At 48.1% G+C, this 23,135-nt stretch overlaps 1 protein-coding gene across 2 annotated transcripts; it reads right to left on the bottom strand.

The window, feature by feature from the left end:
- Window positions 1-288: 288 nt before the first annotated feature.
- On the bottom strand, window positions 289-22,962 carry CFAP53 (cilia and flagella associated protein 53). Of its 2 annotated transcripts, none has more exons than XR_011379177.1 (8): window positions 22,751-22,962; window positions 18,630-18,859; window positions 17,740-17,913; window positions 11,442-11,745; window positions 10,384-10,602; window positions 4,830-5,157; window positions 3,127-3,229; window positions 289-620 (listed from the first exon to the last, which is right to left on the bottom strand). XR_011379177.1 is itself a non-coding variant. In XM_002713531.5 (8 exons), the coding sequence occupies exons 1-8, from the start codon at window positions 22,817-22,819 to the stop codon at window positions 392-394; spliced, it is 1,545 nt and encodes a 514-aa protein (XP_002713577.3). In that variant the 5' UTR covers window positions 22,820-22,961; the 3' UTR covers window positions 289-391. The 2 variants fall into 2 exon arrangements, 1 of the variants encoding a protein (XP_002713577.3); XM_002713531.5 differs by having other exon boundaries at window positions 4,941-5,157; window positions 22,751-22,961.
- Between the last annotated feature and the right edge of the window lie 173 nt (window positions 22,963-23,135).

Here is a 23,135-nt window from a genome sequence, read left to right as displayed (position 1 = left end):
GTGGGTGGTTCCCTTCACTGCTTTTCAGGTCTCTCACTTGGGCCATCCTCTGCTGCTTTCCCAGGCACATTAGCAGGGAATTGGACCTGAAGGGGAGCAGCTGGGACTCGAACTGGTGCCCATATGGGATGCCGCACTGCAGGTGGCAGCTTTAACCCTCTATGCCACAGCGGCAGCCCCACATTCTTTTATAGTCACGGAGTTTGATCAACAAAATCCAGAAAAGGAGCAGGTTTGTTTGAAGAAAGAAGTCATGTATCACAAATTACACAAACTCAGAGGGAAAAAAAAAAAAAAAGATCAGTTTATCCATGAGTTAAAAGGAACATACAAGCATACTGTAGTGGCAAGTATTTTAAAAGACAGAAAATACATATTGACGGTTATGAAGCTATGGCGGGAGCCTACTGGCGCACGCCTTCCTCATGGGGTGCGTTTTCCGGGGCATCGCTCGATGCGTGGACAGGACCTCCTGGATCTTGTCCAAGCAGGCCTTGTTTTCTGCGAGCCCCACTTCGAACTCTCGGCGTCTCTCTTCCTTCTCTGCTTCTCGGGCCTGCTGCTGGTAGGCTATTTGCATCTCAAGCTGCTTCCTGTACTCCTGGGCTTTCCCATAGTGTCTGAAGTATCAAGGAGGCCAAAGGACAAAATTCTTAGAGTAAGCATTTGGCTTTATCGAGAGCATTATACTTAAATATAACTTGTGAAGCCAAAATGCCCAGTCAAGTAGGCTGAGTGTAGAAGAAACAGGTGAAAAACTCAAGAACAGGTTTCTCAGACAACAACCGTGAATATATGAGCCACATTTCTAATATATAAGACACTTTTGTTTTGGATTTACAATGTAGATTTTTAATTGTGAGAAAAAAACCACATAACATGAAATTGAACACCTTAGAAAACATGTGTAAGGGTATAGTCAGGTAGTTGAGTATTTTCACATTGTCGTGAGAGACTTCCAGAACCTTCGCATCCCACACATCTGAAATGCTATTCCCACTAGACAACAGCTTCCTTTTCCTTCCTTGCCCTGCCCCTGTAACCACCATTCCACGTCGTGTTTCTATGAACTGGAGTACTTTAGGTACATCACAAAAGTGGAATCACACAGTATTTATCTTTCTGTGACTTATTTGCCCAGGAAAACATCCTCAAGATTCATATACGTTGGAGCATACGACAGGATTTGCTTCCTTTTTTTCTGAATGACATTTCATTTATCCATTCATTCATGGGAGGGTGTCTGGGTTATTTCTACCTCTTGAATACTGTGCGTTGTGCTGCTGTGAGCATGTATGTGCAAACGCCTTGTTGAGGCTTTTCTTAAAACACTTTTGGAAATAAACCCAGAAGTGGGAGTTGCTAAATCATATGGTAGTTCTATTTTTAATTTAAAAAATAAATTTAGATGTATTTCTTATTTCTTTCTTATTATTTGAAAGGGGGAGGGGAGAGACAGACCGTACAGCCACTGGTCCACTATCCAATGCCAGCTGGTCAGAAGATGGCGTGGGACTCACGACTGGCATTTGAAGTGTGGCAAGTCTTGTGGCACCAAGCCCTTAACCTGCGGGGTCTGTGTTAACTCTGGATAACTAGTCACAGGTGAACAGCTGGACACATAATTGTCGTCTGGGGAATCCTAGGATTGGTTTTTTGGTGTCAGAAAACAGCCTGACTGCTTTTCTGAGAAGTAACGGTGACGGTCTGGATGTCCCCCTAGGCTGGCCACAGTGCCACCTCCCTCCCGACTCCCCTGCACCGTGGCCCTCCACTCCCCTGCCACAAGGGGGCGCTTCTCCCTCCATCCACTTGAATCGGCCAGAAGCTGTGACCACTTTTATGAATATGGCAGAAGTGAAGCTAGGACAGCCTTGCGTGTAACCTCTACCAGGCCAGGCAACTTCCTTTCCCTGCCCCTGGGGTCAGTCCTGGGAGAGCCCAGCGGCAGTGTGGAGAGGCCACATACGAGCGTGCCAGTTGACACCACCAAATGAAATACCTGCACCACGACACACGTAGGGATGAGGGCACTTCAAAAAGTTAGTGGAAAACAGAATTTTAAAAAGGAAATCCATGAGTTTTTAAATGATATGCATTTCCCATGAGCTTCATGAAGATCCCAGTTGAGCACATGGATCCCAGGCGAGCCTTCGGGTGGACGTTACCTCGGTCATGGAGTGGGAAGTGCCCAGTCAAACCTGGTCAACCCACAGAGCCCTGAGACAGCCATTCATTGCTTCAAACCACCAGTTCTGGGTGTTTCGTTATGGAACTAAACCCTTCTGCCCATCCAGTTTTTCTTGTCTCTCAGAAGTTAATTCCAAAGTCGGCCAGGGGAGAGAGGTGATATTTACTGGGTCTCCCTCAAATTTTCAAAAGCAAGCCACCATGACCTCCAGGGGCACGGGCTGCAGCAGCAAGTCAGCGGGGCAGGCCAGCACTGTTAGTAGTGCCTCCAGACTGGCAAAGGTCTCGACTCATATGTCACATTCTCTCGAGAGAGAAAAGAGCTTTGTCTGTTTGCACTGAGTGGGAGTGCGCCAGGGGAAGGGCCCCGGGAGCAAGGGAGGTGGCCAGCTGTCAAGGCAGCCATGTCTTCTTCCTCACACCCTGAGCTGGGGACCATGGCCATCCCAGGGGGAAGCCACCTGCAGGAGGCCTCTGCCTGACAGTGGTGACCAGGACACAGGCTGTCCCCAGCAGGAGCCTCACCAGAGAGGGGCGGGGGACCTCCCCAAAGCACCCAGAACATTTCAGTCTTCCATGCCAGTGAGGCTGGAAAAATCCTCCTGGGCTCTTGTGCCTAGAATCAGCCAGTTCTGCTAATCTAACTAATTAGGCCACCTCTGTGGAGGAAAAAGCTTTTTTTTTTTTTTTTATTAGGATTTAGGATTGGTGCCTGGTTTTTAAAAATTATTTCATCCAGTCTAAGAGCTCATGTGTACAATCACAAGGTATACGATGGCAACGGACACACAGCTGGTGCCTCTTTATACACAAAATTTTGTAAACAGCTTTGAGCTTCTACAACGCTCACAGTCACGCATGCGTGTTGGCACTGTCCTCTCGCTCTGTTAAAAATGTTTTTCAGGTAGCAGATGATAATCAAGAAAGGAATCCCACCTTGAAAAACGCTCCTTCTCTTCACAGTTCAGCTCTCTAAGCCCTTCGTTTATCCGTTCCTGTTCCACAGCCAGCTCTTCCTGCTCCTTCACTTTCCGCTGCACTAAAGAAGTCCACAAAACAAAACGTTATTTACCAAGTGACTTTTTCAGAACAACTTGCCCACAACGTTCTGGGCACCCAGCCTCGCTGTCTTTGGAGAGGGAGAGCTGAGAATTCCTGGGTCCCAGGCGTGGATGGACAAGGAGGATGCAGTGATCTCTGCGGAGCAAGGCGAGGCCGAAGCGCACGTGGGCTGGATTCGCAGGCTCCGCTCATTTTCCACTGAAAGTCTAAAACAGCCCTTTTCACACCAGATTCCCAACGGGAAAGCACTTCTCACTGTTCTTGAGGACTAACAGTTCTTTTGCTATTCATATTAATAAGAGAACTTGTGGGGAGCAACTGGGAGCAACTCGGACTAGAGACTAAGTTACTGGAATTAAGACTTATTCTATACATCTGCTCTCCCACAATATGGCGCTGAGAAGGGAGTAACAGCTTCTACACAGCTGCCTCCAGTTCAATTAATAAACCGCAGGACCTGCTCCTGATTGGAGGAGAGCAGCGTACTCGGCGTGTGGGTAGCAGAGTTGGGATTGGTGGAAGAGGACTATAAAGGAGGAGAGAGATAACATGCACCAGGAACATCTAAGGGGAACATCTATCTGAAGGAACACCAGAGCAGCCCCCGAGAGAGCCGGCCGGCGGTGTGCCGCTCCCCCGCGGAAGTGGGGAATGTGGCAGGGGGAACCGCCCTTCCACGGAGGTGGAAGGGACGGCAGCCAACCCGGGAAGAACCAGCAGCAAACCCGGGGAGGGCCGAGCAGACAAAAGAACAGCGCAGGGTCCTGTGTCGTTCCTCCACGAAGACGGGGAGCGACAAAACTTATTATAAAATAAATCTTTTTAAAAGTTCATAAAGCTGTATAATAAGAATCTCAAAGGGAAAAAGACAAAGGAAACAGTTTACAAAAGAATAACTCTAACTAGCCAGCACACATCTGAAATGTACGTATCTTTGATTCCAAAATCTATTTCGGAAACTTATCTGACGCAACCTGAGAGGGGCCAGTGGCAGTGACAAGGTCCACGCAGGACTGACACTATGCGTCGCCTAACAGCACGGTGCAACCCAGTCCAGGGATTTCCAGGAGCCAGGGCCACCCTCAGCCCAGATTCACTTTCAGAGATGTTAAAGCTGTTGCAAGCATAGTTAAGCTCCCTCTATGAAAGAAACACCTAGGGACCGGCCTGGCCTGAACACCTGTGTGAAGACGGGGAGGACTGCCCAGACTGTGAGAACAGGATGTAACCTGAGGCAGGGGACACAGAGGCCATGAGCAGGAGCGAGGCCTCTGAGCTGCCCTTGAGGAGTTTCTAGGACCACAAGCGGCCCAGGCAGAGCAAATCACCCGGGCAAAGGTGAGGAGTGATGGAGACGCCCCTGGCAGAAAAGAGGGCCAGGTACCAGGAAGGGGGGGCGATGTGCATCTGCGCCCCACTCCTCACTGTCCCAGAGAATCCAATGGCACGCTGCGCCTTTAATTAACCCTGACAATGCCTCCGCCACGGCGCTCAGGCTCTGCCAGGATTGGGAACTCCTCACATGTCTATGTTTCATATAAACAATTAGGTAAGATCCGCCGCAGCAAGGCTCTTACCTGAATCCTTTCTGCATCCCCTGTGGTATTTCACACACTTAACAGGCATGTTGATCCTGACTTAAGCTGAGTTAGGACAAGCTGTAATATAACTGCAAATCCCGCGCTTACACTTTTCTAGAACTTGGAGTTCCCGTGTACACATGACCTCCGCCATGAGCTGCTTCCTCGCCTCCTTTTCGAGTCTTAGCTCCTTGTCCTTCTCGGCCAACTTTTTTTCCTTCTCTTCCTCTATTACTCTGTCCAACTCTTTCTCCTGAGCTACTTCTTCTTCACGGCACTGGGCAATGTACTGAAGATACATCTTCTGTTCTCTGGCTGAGTCTTTCTAGGGAACACAAACATTGATTCACGCTGTGTGGCAACAATGTTAAGGATGAGCTTCTTAAACCACAGTCCCAACCTATTAGAGCTCCACACTGCAGCATTCACCCAATACTATGGCTGGGGCTTACTTGGGAATACCCTAGGGGCTGGTGCTGTGGCACAGCGGGTAAAGGCGCTGCCTGCAGTGTCAGCATCCCATATGGGCACCGGTTAGAGACCTGGCTGCTCCACTTCTGATCCAGCTCTCTGCCATGGACTGGGAAAGCAGTAGAAGATGGCCCAAGGACTTGGGCCTCTGCACCCATGTGGGAGACCCGGAAGAAGCTCCTGGCTCCTGGCTTTGGATTGGTGCAGCTCCGGACATTGCAGACAATTGGGGAGTGAACCAGCGGATGGAAGACCTCTCTCTCTCTGCCTCTCCGTCTCTCTATGTGTAGCTCTGACTTTCAAATAAATCAATACGTACATACATACATACATACCCCAGCTGGTGGCGGGTGAGGGTCCACCCGAAGCAAGAGCCGCCATCAGCTGACCGTCACTGAAGCCAGATCTCACACAGGGAGCTTTATGCACTATTCTTGGCCTCTGTTTGAAAGCTCGGATCATATGTTTTTGAATAAGTTAATTCAAACTCTTTCCCAAAGTGCTTCTCAGGGCAGCTGTCCTGTAATTTTCTATGATACAGCTTTACTTTCATTTAGAGAAGTTCAGATAAATGAAATATGAACCTTACCAGACTCAGTCACTACACAATTACAGCATGGTCTTTCTGACTGCCAGTCGCCTGATTCTTTATCACAGCAGTTCTCAAGCTTAGCTAGGCTTTGGAATCACCTACACAATTTTTTTTAAAAGTATTGAAGGCTGAGTCTTTCCCCTAGAGAGTCCTGTTTAATGGACAGCTTTTTAAGTCCCCCAGGTGACTGCAATGTGCAGCTAAGATCGGGAGCTGCTGTTTCACAAAGCAGGCATTTTTAGTTGGTAATTGCCAAATAGCAGTAATGATCCAACAGCAAAGAGCTCTCCTAACACTCAGGTTGCGGCTGTCATTAAATACCATTTTACACTAACAGGAAATAAGAATTCTTGAGAAAATGACAGATTCCAAGACTGGGGCAGAAACTGAACAAGATGGACCCTGGGATATCTTATTGTTCCAAAATGATCAAAAACAGCTAGGTGGTATCAAAAGGGAGTAACAGGCAACTTAGAGGGACCCCCACTAACCTACAATGCGGCAACTTCAGCACCAGAAAGAATGTAAGTAATCCACTAAAAACTATTCAGAAACCCATAAACAAGTTTAGCCATGTTGCAGGATGCAAGATCAATATACAAAAATCCATTCCATTTCTATTCTGTAATAATGAGCAATCTGAAAATTTAATTAAGTATACTATTTGCAATTTCATATTTAGGAGTAAGTTTAACAGAAGAAATGTAAAACGTATACCCTGAACTCTAAGAAACATTATTGAAAGAAATAAGACAACTAATTGGAAGACACTATTATTAAAATGGCCATACAACCCAAGTTGACCTATGGGTTCAACATGATTTCTATGAAAATTTCAATTGGTTTCTTAGCAAAAATTGACAAGCTGATCCTAAATTCACATGGAAATGCAAGGGAGACAGAAGGCTAGAACAATCAGACACTGGACAAATTTGGAGGATTCATGCTTCCTGATTTCAAACTTACTACAAAGTTACAATAACCAGGACACGTAGGTATGAGATACTGGCATAAATCTAGAGCTATAGATTGACAGAACAGAACTAAGAATCTAGAAGCAAAAGTTCACTTTACTATAACTGATTTTCAACAAAGATGCCAAGACATTTTAATAGGGGAAGAATAGTGTTGTCAACAAATATTGCTAGGACAGCTGGGTGTCTCACGCAGAATAATGAAGCTGGATTCTTATTCCATATACAAAACTTAAAATGGATCACAGGTCAAACTGTAAAAGTGAAAACTATGAAACTCTAAGAAGAAAACATAAGTACACTTTTATGACCTTGGAGTAGTCAGTGCTTCAGATCATCGGAAACACAAACAATGAAAGAAAGTAAGGACATGGGGTGGGTGTTTGTAGTTTAGATGCCAAGTAAGACACCCGTGTCCTGCGCTGCAGTTCCTGGACTCGACACCCGCCTCTGCCTTCTGATACAGCTTCCTGCTAACGCAGACTCTAGAGCAGTGGTAATCACTCAAGTGGCTGGGTTTCTGCCACACATGCAGGACACGTGGATTGAGTTCCTGGCTCCTGGTTTTGGGTTTGGATCAACCACAGCTGGCACAGGCATTTGGGGAGCAAATCAGCAATGGGATCTCTCTTTGTTGCTCTTCCTCTGTCCCTCTGCCTCACAAATAAATAAATAAATAAATAAGTTTTAAAAAAGATAGACATATAGGGACATATATCTAGAACATATGAAAGACCCTCACAACACAGTCATAAAAAGACAAGTGACTTTAGAAAATGGGCTAAAGACTTGACTAGACCTCTCCAAAAAGTCTTCTAATAGATTTTGCAAAGAAGTTATGCCAATGGCCCAAAAGCACCAGATAAGAGGCTCAAAATCGTGAGTCATTTGGCAAATGCAAATTAAAACCATAATGAGATGGCTCTTCAAAACACTAGGATCACTGAAACTGAAGACAGACAACCAGTGTTGATGAGTATGTGAAGAGAGTGGAACTGTCACACCCCACTGGCAGGGGTGTAAAATGGTACAGTCACTGTGGAAAACAGCTTAGCAGTTTCTTAAAAGCCCAAACGATGAACTGCCTTATGACCCAGTAATCCTACTACTAGATATAGGCCCAAGAGAAATGAAAAGAGACATCCACATAAAAATTCATGCATGAATATTCATAGTAGCATTATCCATCATAGCTAAAAAGCAGAAACCACCCAACTGTGGATCAGCTGACATAGAGATAAATAAACTGTCATATATCCACTCAACGGAATATCAAAATAGGCACTCACAGAAAGCAATGAAGTAGTGAAGCACACTCTGACATGGATAAACCCTGAAACATGATGCTGGGTGAAAGAAGTCAGCCAAAAGGCCACATGGTCTGTGATTGCATCCCAACCAAAGTCCGGAGCAGGGAAATCTCCAGGGACGGAAATCGGATTAGTGGCTGTCGAGGACTGGGGCGGGGTGGGTAAGAAGTGTGATGCTGCACCTATCTGTGACTATACCAGAAACCGTCCCATCGTGCACTTTCAGGGGCCAGGCTGTGTGTTATGTGAACTGTGTATCAATGAAGGTGTTCAAAAATAAAATGATTCAACTGAGAACAAAAAACAGCAAAAAAATAAATCCAATAAGCAAGTTAATTAGAAAATGGGCAACAGAGGTGAAGAGATAGTTCACTTTACAGCAAAGAGATATTTCAGCAAACACATGAGAAGCTGTTCAGCATCGCTGACCACCAGGAAAATATGCATTAAACCACAGTAGGTATCATCACACATCTGTCAGAACGGCTGGAGTCAAAGCAGCATATCCTGATGAGGATATGGAGAAACAGGATTGCTCACGCATGGCAGGTGGAAGTCGGATGGAGGAGCTCTATACCATGATTTTTACTCTATCTATTGGTAGATACAAAAATTTGAATACATCTCCAGAAAGCTATACTGAATGAAAAACATCTCCCAAGGTTCTATACTCTAAAATTCCACTTAGATACCATCCTTGAAATAACAAAATCATAAAAACCGAAAACAGAGAATTGGCTGCCAGAGATTAAGGAGGGGGTGGGGCAAGAAGGGAGTCCCTGGCTATGAAGGGGGAACAGGGAGGAGATCCCTGTGGTGATGGAATGGCTCCTGTCTCGACAGTTTCAATGCCAGTATCCTGACTGGGGCCTTGTTCTGCAGCTCTGCAAGCTCTCACCACTGGGGGGATTAGAGAAAGGGCCCAGGGGGCTCTCTGTAGCACTTCTTAAGGAAGGAGACAGAGGGAGGGGGGAGGAAGGGGAAGAAGCGCCGTCATATTCTTAGAACTGTAGCAATGAACTACATGAAGTCTGTTCTCTTTACATTACTAAAAAATCTTCATGTGAATCTAAAACTATCTCAAAATAAAGAGTTCATTGCGGCGCCGGCACACCGGGTTCTAGTCTCGGTCGGGGCGCCGGATTCTGTCCCGGTTGCCCCTCTTCCAGGCCAGCTCTCTGCTATGGCCAGGGAGTGCAGTGGAGGATGGCCCAGGTGCTTGGGCCCTGCACCCCATGGGAGACCAGGAAAAGCACTTGGATCCTGGCTCCTGCCATCGGATCAGCACGGTGCGCCGGCTGCAGCGGCGGCCATTGGAGGGTGAACCAACGGCAAAGGAAGACCTTTCTCTCTCTGTCTCTCTCACTGTCCACTCTGCCTGTCAAAAAAAAATAAAATAAAATAAAAAAAATAAAAAAAATAAAAAAAAAAATAAAGAGTTCAATGAAAACACAAAACACCTGTAGGAAATACACAACCCTCTTAAAAGTTCAGTGTGAATTCCAAAGGCACAGATAGCCAAATAAATACCAAATACCTTTATCTACTCTTCTGGCCCAACAAAATTTTACATGGCCTTTAAGGCCCAACTCCAATGCCACTCTCTCAGGGGCGTCATGCCGATTCCAGTTCTCATGCTTGGCCGGCATCACAGCCACCTGGGCGAGCGGGGTGAAACACACAATTTTAACTTGGAGAATCTGACTCTGAAGCATGTGGATTTGTTTCTTTTTTTTTTTTTTTTTCTAATTTTTTTTTAGAATTTTATTTATTTATTTGAAATTCAAATTTATAGAGAGAGGGGGAGAGACAGAGAGAGAGAGAAGTCTCCCATCTGCTGGTTCACTCCCCAGATGGCCACAATGGCCAGGGCTGGGCCAGGCCGAAGCCAAGGGCTTCATCCGGGTTTCCTATGTGGGTGGGAGGGGCCCAAGTATGTGTGCCATCTTCCGCTGCTTTTCCCAGGCCACGTGCAGAGAGCTGGGTCGGAAGAGCAGCAGCCTGGGGCATGGACTTGAGCCTGACAAAAGCGCAGCTACGTGCTGCAACACAACGCAGTCCCTGGATTTCTACCACCCGCCCACGTTGCATTCATGTTGTCTGTGGCTTCTGCGTGTCACACCGTGGCCATCTTCCACAAGGCCTGGGATGCAACAAGAGGGCCGCACCCAGCACAGCAGGTGGGCACCAAATCAATGGCTTACTTTTTTCTGCTTCTTCTTGTCCTCCTCTTCCTGTAAGTCTTGAAGGGCTCTCTGTACCAGCTTCCTGTCCAAGTCCTGTTCCTCTCTGTATTCCTGCTGAATGTACTCTATCCTCTCTTCCAGGGCTTTTTGCAAAATGGCCTTCGTCTCCTGTTTCTTCTGCTGCTTCTTCAGCTTGTCCTGTTCATTCTCGAGTTTAACCTGTGCTCTCTCCTGGTCCTAAGGCAGAACAATAATGAAGATAATGACTCAGCAGAGTTGGGACACAATAAATGAATTCACCCATTTTGGTTAAGAGATGAGAATGCTTTTTTTTTTTTTTGGACAGGCAGAGTTAGTGAGAGAGAGAGAGAGAGAGAGAAAGGTCTTCCTTCCGTTGGTTCACCCCCCAAATGGCCGCTACGGTCGGCGCGCTATGCTGATCCGAAGGCAGGAGCCAGGTGCTTCTCCTGGTCTCCCATGTGGGTGCAGGGCCCAAGCACTTGGGCCATCCTCCACTGCACTCCCGGGCCACAGTAGAGAGCTGGACTGGAAGAGGAGCAACCGGGAAAGAACCAGCGCCCCGACCGGGACTAGAACCCGGTGTGCCGGCGCCGCAGGCAGAGGATTAGCCTAGTAAGCCACGGTGCCGGCTGAGAATGCTTCTTGAACATGCACACGTACTCACATACTCTCCCAGGTTTTGGCTAAAAGAAATACAACCTGCCTCTTGTTGCTGGATCAGCAATAAAGCCGTAGGACAGTTACTCTTTGTGTGTGTGTGTGCGTGTGTGTGTGTGTGTGTGTGATGAAAAAGTAACAAACAGTTGAGGAGTACAAAAACCACAGGAAAGAATGAAGGGAAGTCGCATTTAATCCCCTCCCCCCACCCAGCACCACTCTCCACACTCTGGCGTATTAGCCTTGTAGACGTCACTCTCGGCACATCTGCACATCTGGATCTGGCCGCATCAGCAAACAGCCCAGAATGAAGGGCGCAGCGGAGGCTGCAAGGCGCCCGACACCCTCGGAGCCCACCACCCTTCCCGGCCCGATCCCGGCGCGGGGGAGGCCCCCACCACGAGGCGCGCCTCCTCCTCCTTCAGCAGCTGCGCCGCCTGCCTCTGCGCCTGGATGCCCGTGATCTGGGCGTTGAGCCCCAGGCGCATGTTCTCCGCCAGCGCTCTCTGCCTCCGGGCCTCCTGGGCTTCTCGCTTCTCCTTGGCTAAGCGGTCTTGCTCCCAGAGCTTCGAGAACATCTGCTCCTCCACCAGCCGCTGCCGCTTCAGCTCCTCGTTAAAGGCGAGCTGCGCTCTCCGCTCCTCGCACACCTGCTTCTGGTGGTCGCAGACCAGTTCGGCTCGGAGCTCGTCACAGCACTCCCTACAAGGTAAAAGCCGCCTTCCGTGAGGCACACATCGGCCCGGCCACACGGTGCGGGGAGAAAAGCCGAAGCCCCGGGTGTCGGCCAGCGCGCGAAGGAGCAGGCAGGGGGCAGGCGCCCCGATGTCGCCGCCAAAACACAGGCCCGGGAGCCGCCTCCGGCCCTTTCCTGTGCGACCCGGATGGAGCACTCCGCCTGCGTCCCGGTACGGATCAGCGTGGCTGGATGTGAATGCTGGGAGCTACCAAGGGGCACGGGAAAGAAATCGTGACCAAAGACAAGAGCCACGGGGCCTGCAGTGGGCTTAGTGCACCGTGGCGCAGCCTCGCCACCGCTCCTGAATTCCCAGCGGGGCACCTGTGAGCCCGAGGGACTCCTGCCCAGCTGCGGAAACAGCCCTGCAGCTGCTGCCCGCCTCGCCCTCCGCCCTCCCACTCCCCGCTGATGCTGCCATTCAAGAACAGGCTCCTTCGCCAAGGGTTCACACCCCAGCCTTTCCGTCTCAGCAATTCACATTTTTCAGTTCTTCAGCGAACTCAACTTTTCAAGGGTCTGAGTCCCGACACTGTGCACCTTACAATTACTCGGGTATTTCCCAAACTCCAACCCCTCTTTCCCCTCTTTCCTTCCCAAGGCCAGGGAAGTGGGTCAGGTAGCCAGCTGTGCTTTGTTTAGTGTGCCCCAGGAGGCTGTGGTTAGACAGCAAGTTGGAGAACATTTGGTTGAAGGCAATGTTTATACACATCGGGTCCTCCTGGTTTTACCTTTTTATTTTTAATTTTTTATTTGACAGGTAGAGTTATAGACAGTGAGAGAGAGAGAGAGAGAGAGAGAGACAGAGACAGAGAGAAAGGTCTTCCTTCCATTGGTTCACCCCCCAAATGGCACCAAGCTGGCGCTGCGCCGATTCGAAGCCAGGAACCAGGTGCTTCCTCCTGGTCTCCCATGGGGTGCAGGGCCCAAGCACCTGGACCATCCTCCACTGCACTCCCGGGCCACAGCAGAGAGCTGGACTGGAAGAGGATCAACTGGGACTAGAACCCAACACTCTTATGGGATGCCGGCACTGCAGATGGAGGAATAACCAAGTGAGCCACGGCACCGGCCCCTATTTTAAATATTTATTTATTCATTTGAAAGGCAGAGTTACAGGGAGAGACACAGAGAGAGAGAGAAAGAGATCTGGTTTTTAACTCAAATGTTAACATGGGGAAGCTGAAGTCTGGGGAATGGGCTCAATAAAGCACTTGAGAAGATACCTGAATTGCTAAGACTCAAAGACAGGGGGCTGGCGCTGTGGCGCATCGGGTTACCACCCTGGCCTGAAGCGCTGGCATCCCATATGGCACCAGTTTGAGACCCAGCTGCCATAGCCTGGGAAAGCAGTAGAAGACGGCCCAAGGCCTTGTGCCCCTGCACCCGCGTGGGAGACCCAGAAGAAGCTCCTGGCTCCTGGCTTTGGATTGGCACAGCTCTGGCCATTGAGGCCAATTGGGAAGTGAACCAGCAGATGGAAGACCTCTCTCTCTTTCTCTGCCTCTCCTCTCTCTGTGTAACTCTGACTTTCAAATAAATAAATAAATCTTTAAAATAAAAGACTCAAAGAAAGGATGAGGTCGACACTCACATTGACACCAGTTATGAACTGTTGGGGCTGACGGCCATCTGAAGAAGGTAAGTCTCACTTCCCTGACTACACTGGGATCACCCTAAGGTGAGTCCTAAGGGACTCAGGAGCGTATTTCTTCACTACATCCCATACTCCCCCATGCAGTGCCCAGAAGTGATGGTGGCTCAGAGGATACAGAACCATGCTCATTAGCAACAGATGATAACCAGCAGTTATCCAGACTCTGTGGAGGCCTCAGCAAGGAGAATAGGAGCCAAAATTGTTAAGGTACCAAAAACACCAAAATCCAAACCAAAGAGCACTTTAATACTGAATACCGAATCCATCTGTCCCAAATTCTGCAGTGGAATTCTAGCAGAACTGGCCAACATAACCCATTCCAGGCCTTCCCGATCCTGTGAGCCATACTCCAGCAAGGTTATTCCATTACTGAAAACCTAAAGCCCAAGAACAGCAAGATGACTTGGGGTATTTTGTCTTTTAAAAAATAATTTTCCCCTAATTTCAAAATGAATATATGTTCATTACAGAATACACTGGAAGATGAAAAGAGTGTAGAGACACTAAGACATAACCCTGGGGCTGGCACTGTGGCGCAGCAGGTTACGATGCCACCTGTGATGTTGGTATTCCATATAGGTGCCAGTCGGACTAATGGCTGCTCCACTTCCAGTCCAGCTCCCTGCTACTGCACCTGGCCCAATTACACCCAAACGAAGCTCTTGGTCCTGGCTTCTGCCTGGCCCATTCCTCACCATTGTGGCCATTTGGGGAGTGACCTAGTAGATGGAAGACCTCTCCCTATGACTCTGCCATTCAAATAAATAAATAAATCTCTAAATAAAACAAACAAACAAAAAAAAAAACAAAACAAACCCTAGTCCCACTAACAAGAACTAGCCACTATTAGCATGTTAGTGTGCTTCCTTTGTGTGCACACACGTGCAATCTTAGAATTGGGGTCTCAGTCTTTGTGTGTATCTTGATTTTTTCATCTATTTTGGAATATTTCCTCACAAAGTGTTCTTAAGAGCAATTGCCTGCCATCTTCAAAACTTCATTATCATTTAATAAACTGTAATAAAGGCTAGGGCTCCTGAACACATACTTCTGACATTAAGTATCAGTAATGTTTTAAAGAACATGCTTTCTGCTTATCGCTGATGCTTTTCTTCAGGTAATTCCCTTCCTTAATATAAAATCAAAGGGGGGCCAGCGCTGTGGCGTAGCAGGCAAAGCCGCTGCCTGAAGCGCCGGCATCCCATATTGGCACCTTCCAGTACTGACTGCTCCACCTCTGATTCAGCTTTCTGCTATGGCCTGAGAAAACAGTAGAAGATGGCCCAAATGCTTGGGCCCCTGTACCCGGGTGGGAGACCCAGAAGAAGCTCCTGGCTCCTGGCTTCGGATCGGCGCAGCTCTGGCCATTACGGCCATCTGGGGAGTGAACCAGTGGATGGATGACCTCTCTCTCTGCCTCTTCTTCTCTCTCTGTGTAATTCTGACTTACAAATAAGTTAATAAATCTTTAAATAAATAAAATCAGATCAAAGAGACAGACAGTTGATGACACCTGTTGCCACAAAAAGGCTGAATTAACAGCCTGTGAAGGTGCCCAGACCAAGTTCATCTTAGAATCAGTAACTCTTCAAACTTTATGCATTCCTTCCAATAAAAAACTCTAATCACCAATAAATGCAATTATTTATAAATTATATTAATTCATCTATGTAAATTCACTATGTTAATTCACTATGTAAATCATTAAATATGAAAAAAATAAAAAGAGATGAGATAAAACGTGAGCATCAGCTACCTTCTCCCGACACCTAACGAGTCACCTGGTCACCCAACTCCGGAAGCCCCGGTTTAAGGATGCTTGCTTCTATCTACAGACAGATGCCTCTGGTGTTTTAGTGATGATACTCATTGAGAACAGGAAACGTGGGAACTGGGAGTGCTTTATCTTACTGGATCCTCACAAGGGTCTTACACTTTAGATGGGCAGTAAGCATCGTCCCCATCTTAGAGGTGAAGCAGGGAGCCCACGTGCCTTCCCGAGCCCCAGGGCCAGTGGTCGGGATGTTATTAGCCACAGTCACCTCGTGCTCATCACCTAGCAGGCACGATTATTCCACACACTTCACCACGTATCAGCTCCTGCCATCTGCCCAAAAACCAGAGTTGTAATGCATATTACTACAAGTTCACTTTAAAAAAATAAAAGATGTATTTATTTATTTGAAAGGCAGAGTTAGAGAAAGAGAGAGAGAGAAATATCTTCCATCTATTAGTTCACTCCCTGAATGGCCACAATGGCTGGAGCCGGGCAGGTCCAAAACCAGGAGCCAGGAGTTTCATATGGGTCTCCCACGTGGGTGGCAGGGGCCCAAGTACTTGGACCCATCCTCTGCTGCTTTCAAAAGGTGCATCAGCAGGGAGCTGGATAGGAAGTGGAGCAGCAAGAACTCAAACCAGTGCCCATACCGGATGCCGGCGTCACAGGCAGTGGCTTTACCCACTATGCCACAATGCCAGCCCACAAGTTCACATTTATAATAATTATTATTATGCTCAGGTTACAGATGAGCAAACAGAAGCACAGAGCTGTCACACATCTTGCCCATATTCACACATTTCCTACATGGCCTGACACATTTCCACACACCTGAGTTTGCTGCTTTCTCACGCCGGTTGCTCTCTGGTTTCTGACTCACTCTGACTATGAGCGCTGTGCAAAGAGAACTCTTGTACCCCTGGGTCCCTGCAGATTTTAGCTCAGGGTTTACCTTTACTCTTGGACCAGCGTCCATCAGACATACTCTGCCTGCTTCACACCTGGTGACCTCATGACTGAAGTGACACTCATTTTTTGCTAAGGCATTCAACCCACTATTCTATCACAGAGCCCAGCACAAATTAGGAGCTCAAAAGATACTTGTTGAATACATGAATGAGGCTAGCAGCTGTGTTCTAAACACTTCCAAGAAATGAACTGTAGGAATCCCTCTGGAAAGGTGGCCGTGGTGGTGCTGCGGGTTAAGCCAGGGGCTGCAATGTCTGCATCCCACAGCAGGGAGCCTAGCTCGAGTCCCAGCTACTCCACGCCTCTGATCCAGCTTCCCGCTATGCTTGGGAAGCAATGGATGATGGAAATACTTGGATTCCTGCCACCCACACGGGAGACCACGATAGAATTCCTGGCTGTGACCCGGCCCATCTGGGGAGCAGACAGGTGGATGGGAGATCTCTCTCTCTCTCTCTCTCTCTCTGTTTCTCTTACTCTCTGCCACTCTGCCTTCAAATAAAAAATAAAATAAAAATAAAAATCACTCTGAAGATAAAAATCATAACCAGTTACTCTAGAATTAAAAGATGAGGCAGATAATTTGGGACTTTCTGTGGGCCATATCATATGATCATCACTGCACTGAACAGATGTGAATGCAACAAGGGGGTAAGATGAAACCAATCTGAGAAAAAAGAGAGTAGTTTTTTTTTTTTTTTAAGATTTTATTTATTTATTTATTTGAGAGGTACACTTACAGACAGAGAGAAAGGTCTTCCATCCTCTGGTTCACTCTCCAAATGGCTGCAATGGCCAAAACTAGTAGAAGATGGCCCAAGTCTTTGGGACTCTGCACTTGCATGGCAGACCCAGAAGAAGCTCCTGGCTCCTGGCTTTGGATTGGCGCAGCTCCGACTGTTGCAGCCAATTGGGGAGCGAACCAGCAAGTGAAAGATCTCTCTCTCTCTCTCCCTCTCTCTCTCTGTAACTCTACCTTTCAAATAAGTAGATAAATCTTTAAACAAACAAACCAAAAAACCAAGAAACCTCTGCCAAGGTCTTGATGGTGCAAAACAATAGAGCCTTGGGATCACCCTTGCGGACTTCCTTCCACACTTCCCTCCGTAAGTGCACAGTCCCAGCTAAAAGCCGCACAGACTCCGGGTATCCCAGATGGAACAGCCAGATGAAAAGGCGTACGGGGCACCCACAAGATCAGCATGAGTACAGCGAGGATCCGTGGGTCTGCTTGGGAAGTGGATCAGAAGTGCAGGCGATCAGACCCCGAGGATCAGGACACAAGGCAAGGAAGCTGACAATACAGATCAGTGAACCCAGCACACAGCCCGCACAGATGGAGACCACCTGTCTCAGGACTTCCATGTCAACTGGGAGGCACAGTTCTCAGCCAGACTCAGCCTGTATTAGTCACTCATCCAGAATACAACTACCAAGACCTGAAGGTGCGACTTCGAGGTGTACCCTGCAAAGGCCATGGTGTGCTGTAAACCAGCATTCCTGCATCTTTGCCAATATGCCAACTTCAGATTCTGTGTGTATTTCTGACTTCATTACCTGAATTGCTGGTCTAGTTTTTCAACCACAAAATCCTGTCTCTCTTTTTCTTTCTTCTCTTTTAACAACCTGGTCTTCTCTCTCATTCTATCTTTTTTCTCCTCAATGGTTTCTTCTTTCATTTGCATTTCAGCAAAATATTCATTTTCTTCTGCTGCTAAAAGTTCACGTAGCCTGAAACAAACAAAAAATTAAAACCATCATGGCACATGCACCATTTTATTGATTTTTATTTATTATGTTCAATTGCAGAAAACCTATCCAATCATAAACTTTATGAGAATGAAAAGATCATTGCAGTCTCCTTTCAAATGAGGCCAGTTGCCACTTCCAGCAATACAGAGACTGATCTGTGCTATATTGTATTTGATCACATAGCAATAAGGCACATCTTTAACAAAACAAGCAAAATCAATGTATTTTAATTAAAAGTAATGAAAAAAACAAAGCTTTCCTTCAAAACATAGGTTATCACAAGTAAAATTATTAACAATCAATAGACATTGATGAATATGATTATTTCAGCCACAATCCTTACTATACTTGATTTAACAACAACAACAAAAATACTTGAAAGGCAAAATGACAGAGAAAGAAAGAAAGGTTTTTCCAAAAGCCCACAACAGCCAAGGTTGGGCAAGACAGAAACTGGGAGCCCAGAACTCCATCTGGGTGCCCTACACAGATGGCAGGGACCCAGGTACTTGGGCCGTCACTTGCTACCACCCAGGGTGTGCCTTGGCAGGAAGCTGGATTGAAAGCGGAGTGGGGCCCTCTGATATGGGATGTGGGTGTCTTAACCCCTGCCCCTGAACTTGACGTTGGACTGGTCAGTCCCAGATTGTGGTTTTAAGCCTTTGCCGCCTGCAGCATCAGGTCGGGGGCCTTACTTATTTCGCCTTTCTTCAGTGTTGATGATGAAGCCCTGCATGGCATCCTTGACTCTCGCCTGCACCAGGCTATCCCAAAACCTGCGGTCATGGTGCTGCTCCCACTCAACTTTCAAGCGATCCCGATCTTTTGACCTGATGGAAGCCAGAACAGCATGATGCTCCTGATGGCTCCGCTGTATTCTTTCCAGACGCTGCTCTGCCACTTGGCCTTTCGGAGGCTTGGCTCTCTGGCAACCAAAGCAAACTGTCACTCAGGATAAGCCAAACATCAACAGCACATTTCCAACTAATTCTCCACCAATGACCATACCAAAAAAAAAAAATCCATAAAAACTGGGTATGAAAAACTAACAAGACCTCCTGCTGCATTTGAAATCGGTTTAGGCACCTAAGGACTAACTTCGTTTGATTCTCTGAACGTATACCTAAGATACCATCAAATCAGTCTTAGATGGAGATGCTTTCAACTCAGGTTGCAGTTACATTCCCAGTAAATCCATCATAAATTGGAAATGTGACAAATCAAAAATGTATAACGGGGGCCGGCCCTGTGGTATAGCCGGTAAAGCCGCCACCTGCAGTGCCAGCATCCCATATGGGTGCCAGTTCCAGTCCTGGCTGCTCCACTTCTGATCCAGCTCTCTGCTATGGCCTGGGAAAGCAATAGAAGAAGGCTCAAGTCCTTGGGCCCCTGTACCCACGTGGGAGACCTGGAGGGAGCTTCCGGCTTCGGATCGGCACAGCTCCAGCCATTGCAGCCACTTGGGGGATGAACCAGTGGATGGAAGACCTTTCTCTCTCTCTCTGCCTCTGCCTCTCTGTAACTCTGCCTTTAAAATAAATCAATGAATCTTTTTTAAAAAAATATGCATGACTGCACCTAAGGTACCAAACATCGTGGCTTAGAAACCAGCACACTGCAGGGCGGCTTCCTGCCACAAGTCAGCAGCACCAGAGAGGACTGGACCATTTATCGCTGGTCTGGAAGAAGACCAAAATTCAAAACTGAAAGTACGGTTTCTACGGAATGTGCATTACTTTACACCACTGTCAGGTCAAGAAATCCTAAGTCAGACCAGTTTAAATCAGGGACCATCTGTGTTCCCAAAGTGCTGTTAGAGTAAAAGTAGATGGTAAAAAGTAGATAGGTAAAAATCTGAACATGACTAGAGATTACCTAGTCAAACCCAGACACGCTGAATGGTGCGGCACATGGGGCAGATCTGGATAGAACAAGAATTAGAGGTCTTTGAATTGCTGGCCTTATCTTTTTTTCTTTTTCTTTTTATTTTTTTATTTTTTTAAGATTTACTTATTCGAAAGGCCGAGTTACAGAGAGGCAGGGGGGTGGTGGTGGTGGTGTCATCCGTCTGCTGGTTCACTCCCCAAATAGCTGCCACAGTCGGAGCCAGGTCGATCTGAAGCCAGGAGCCTGGAGCTTCTTCCAGGTCTCCCATGTGGGTGCAGGGACCCAAGCACTTGGGCCATCTTCCATTGCTTCCCCAGGCCATAGCAGAGAGTTGGATCAGAAGTGGAGCAGCTGGGTCTTGAACTGGTGCCCATACAGGATGCTGACACTGCAGGAAGCAGCTTTACCTGCTACACCACAGCCCCAACATTAACCTTGCCACCCACTATCCCACATTGTTTCTCAAGGGTAGACTCCATAGTTATCAAAATACTTTCAATTAAAAGTTGTGTGTGTGTGTGTGTGTGTGTGTGTATATATATATATATATATAGAGAGAGAGAGAGAGAGAGAGGAGGGAGAAGAGAGAAGAGGGAGGAAGGCATACAGGAAGTTAGTTTCTGGGTGGGCTTGATGCAATTTCTGCACCCCTTGAGCCACCATGAAATCCAAGTGCAGAGCTTTGTGGTTTCAGCAACCATTTTGCCAAGTCCTCCTTGGGTAGCGGTGCAACACTTACCAAATTCACTCAGGAGACAGAGATCCCAATCTGATAACCTACACTGAAACCACCACTGTCAGGATTACAAGCATTCAAGGTTTAGGTGTTTGTTGTAAAGCATCCCGGGGAAAGACAACCAACATCTGAACATGGCTTGCTGAACAAAACTCAGGGGTTGGGGTAACGTATAGGTACCTAGATGTAGCTGAATGAGATAAGGCAGGTGTGAAGGTAGAGGGGAATAAGACGACAGTGTTGATAGTTACGGTGGGTAATCCATTATCAGAATTATTTGGAGTTTGTTTGTTGAAGAGTACTGTTGTCTGATATTTATGGCATTTTATGAAAGCACCGTCTGTGACAACACAGCAGGCTCAGGGCTGCACCTCTGGCAGAATACACAACAGGAACTCAGGCTCCCAGGGGACCCATGGGCTGGGACAGGAAGCAAGCATCAGGGTCATGGAGAAACAATTGCCTCCAGTCGTCAGGACAGGAACCGGGCTGAGCATTGTGGCTGGAGAGGAAGAGTGGCGAGGGGTGGTGACAAACAGCATGGCCAAGAAGCCCTGGAAGGCTTGGGGCACTCCAGGCAGGACTCTGGTCTTGGGAGGCCCCAATCTCGGGAAAAATAGGGTACAACCTGTAGTTCTCCAACAAGGTGATGCCAATCCTGGTGGTCTGGCATTGCTTAAAACCTGCACTGTGCAATAGAAATACAGTGCAAAATATATACACAATTTAAAATGCTTTGTAGTTGCATTAAAAATTAAAAAAAAAACAGGGAAAATGAATTTTAACAGTATCTTTTATTTAACCAATATTCCCAAAGTAATATATTAACAGGTGACTGTGCATTTCAAGTGTTCAATAGCTATTGGCTATCATATTGAACATCGCAGATCTAACCAAGGTTAAAGGCAGGACACAGGATGTACTAACATGTGTTTTCAAGACCACTGCTCTAATAGCCCAAATTCTATTTTCTAGGATTCCAGCTTACAGTTGAACATCTCAAAGAACAACGCCTCACTCCCTAGGTTTCATTCTCTCCCCCTCACTAAATGTGTGAACAAGTTACGAACCTCGGAGTCGCAGCTTTCAAACTGTCGGAGGAGCAAGCTAAATGTCCTTGTACTGGGCGCTCATCAAACAGCAGCTCCCCTTGCTTCTCCCTTACCTCAAACGTTACATTTATTTTATTGCTTTTTCCTGGGGATTGTTTAGGGCCCAATTGAATCTGATTCTTCCCCTAACGGCCCTGCCACCTAAAGCAGCTACAGTTCTTATCACACAGACACCTGAGAAGTAGCAGGTGCACCAACTCTAGCCTCTTCCTTCTAATCCGGCTATAGGCGCCAAGTATTCAATAGGCCTAGTTTCTCTGCTTTGTTGTTCTGTTTGCTTCCTGTTCCTTATTGGTCCCCAACACAAGTAGCAGCACCCAACAAACCCAGCCACTGAGCTCTGTGCTTGGATACAGAACCCAGGATAGATCCACTTCTGTCTCGCATTACGTCTGCGATCATCACCTTGAATCCTACAACCTAAAGAAAACTTGTCCGCTGCTTTCAGCTCCAGATCCCGCTCACCCTGGGCCTAGAGAAGAGGAAGTACGTTGTACCTTGACTAAAATTCTCAGTGCGCTGTGGAGCATGGAACTGATTGCCCCGTCTTTCTTCCAGAGAGTGTCCTCCCAGCTCACCCCTGCTAACCACGTGTGTGAGCCGCGAACGGCTTCTTGCATAAGCAAGCTATTTCTGCACTCAGAGCTGGGAAGGAAGGGCAGCCCTCCCAGGTCACTTGCGTCCACCCTGCGTCTCCCACAGTGCTGTGCACACATCCAGGGCTTGAGCACTAACTCCGTAACTGCCTGCAGGAATAAGGGAATCACGTGTGTGGACCAGCAGCTCTCCTGGTCTGAGTCACCGGTGGAGTTGACCCGGAAGCGGCTCCAACCCCCCCACAACCCCTCCACGTCCTAGTTTCCCAGGGGCACAACCCGGCCCAAGATCATCAGCCCGCTGACCCCGGGCCAGCCCAGGCCCCAGCCCTGGGCCCCTTCTGCCACACCCACTCCCCATTACAAGGCGACAGGAAAGCCCCCAGATCCAAATACTGATTTTCCAAATGCAGACCAAACGTGGCCGGAGTGGGGGCGGACACGGGCCGCGCACCAGACTCCCCCCCCATCCCGCCCGCGCTTACCACGACCACCACTCTGGGAGTGGGGCCCCTGACCTCCCGCTGCACGGTGCCAAACCGTTGGCTGTACATGGCCGCGTCCTCTCAGGAAGCGGGCAGCGCGGCGACTCGGTTGCCATGGTGCGCGTCGCGGGGCGCCGGGCGGAAGCCGGCCCCGTCGCCATGGGGGCCACAGCCGCCGCGCTCCCTCGGGCGGCCGGGAGGCGGAGTCTGCGCCAGCCGCAGCCCGCCCGCCCGCCCCCGCCGGACCCCGCCGGCCGCGCCCCCGGGGCTTCGCCGGGTTGCAGCCCTGAGCCCCAGCCCGGAGCCCGCCCGAAAGCACCGCACAGGCGAGCGGGCGCTGACGGGAAGGCCTCGACAGCGTTCCTCGGGCGGCAAGAATCACCAC

The sequence above is a fragment of the Oryctolagus cuniculus genome, chromosome 10 (assembly GCF_964237555.1).
Source record: "Oryctolagus cuniculus chromosome 10, mOryCun1.1, whole genome shotgun sequence".
NCBI lineage: Eukaryota > Metazoa > Chordata > Mammalia > Lagomorpha > Leporidae > Oryctolagus > Oryctolagus cuniculus.
This window is presented reverse-complemented; position numbering and strand designations above follow the sequence as displayed.

What these genes read in the sequence shown, in the direction of transcription:
- CFAP53 (XM_002713531.5), bottom strand. Translation starts at nt 22,819, where the DNA reads ATGTACAGCCAACGGTTTGGCACCGTGCAGCGGGAGGTCAGGGGCCCC. An exon ending in ACTGAAGAAAGGCGAAATAA is followed by an intron (nt 17,914 to 18,629) that starts GTAAGGCCCCCG and finishes TGTTTGTTTCAG; the next exon opens with GCTACGTGAACTTTTAGCAG. An exon ending in ACAAGAAGAAGCAGAAAAAA is followed by an intron (nt 5,158 to 10,383) that starts GTAAGCCATTGA and finishes TGTGTTCCCTAG; the next exon opens with AAAGACTCAGCCAGAGAACA.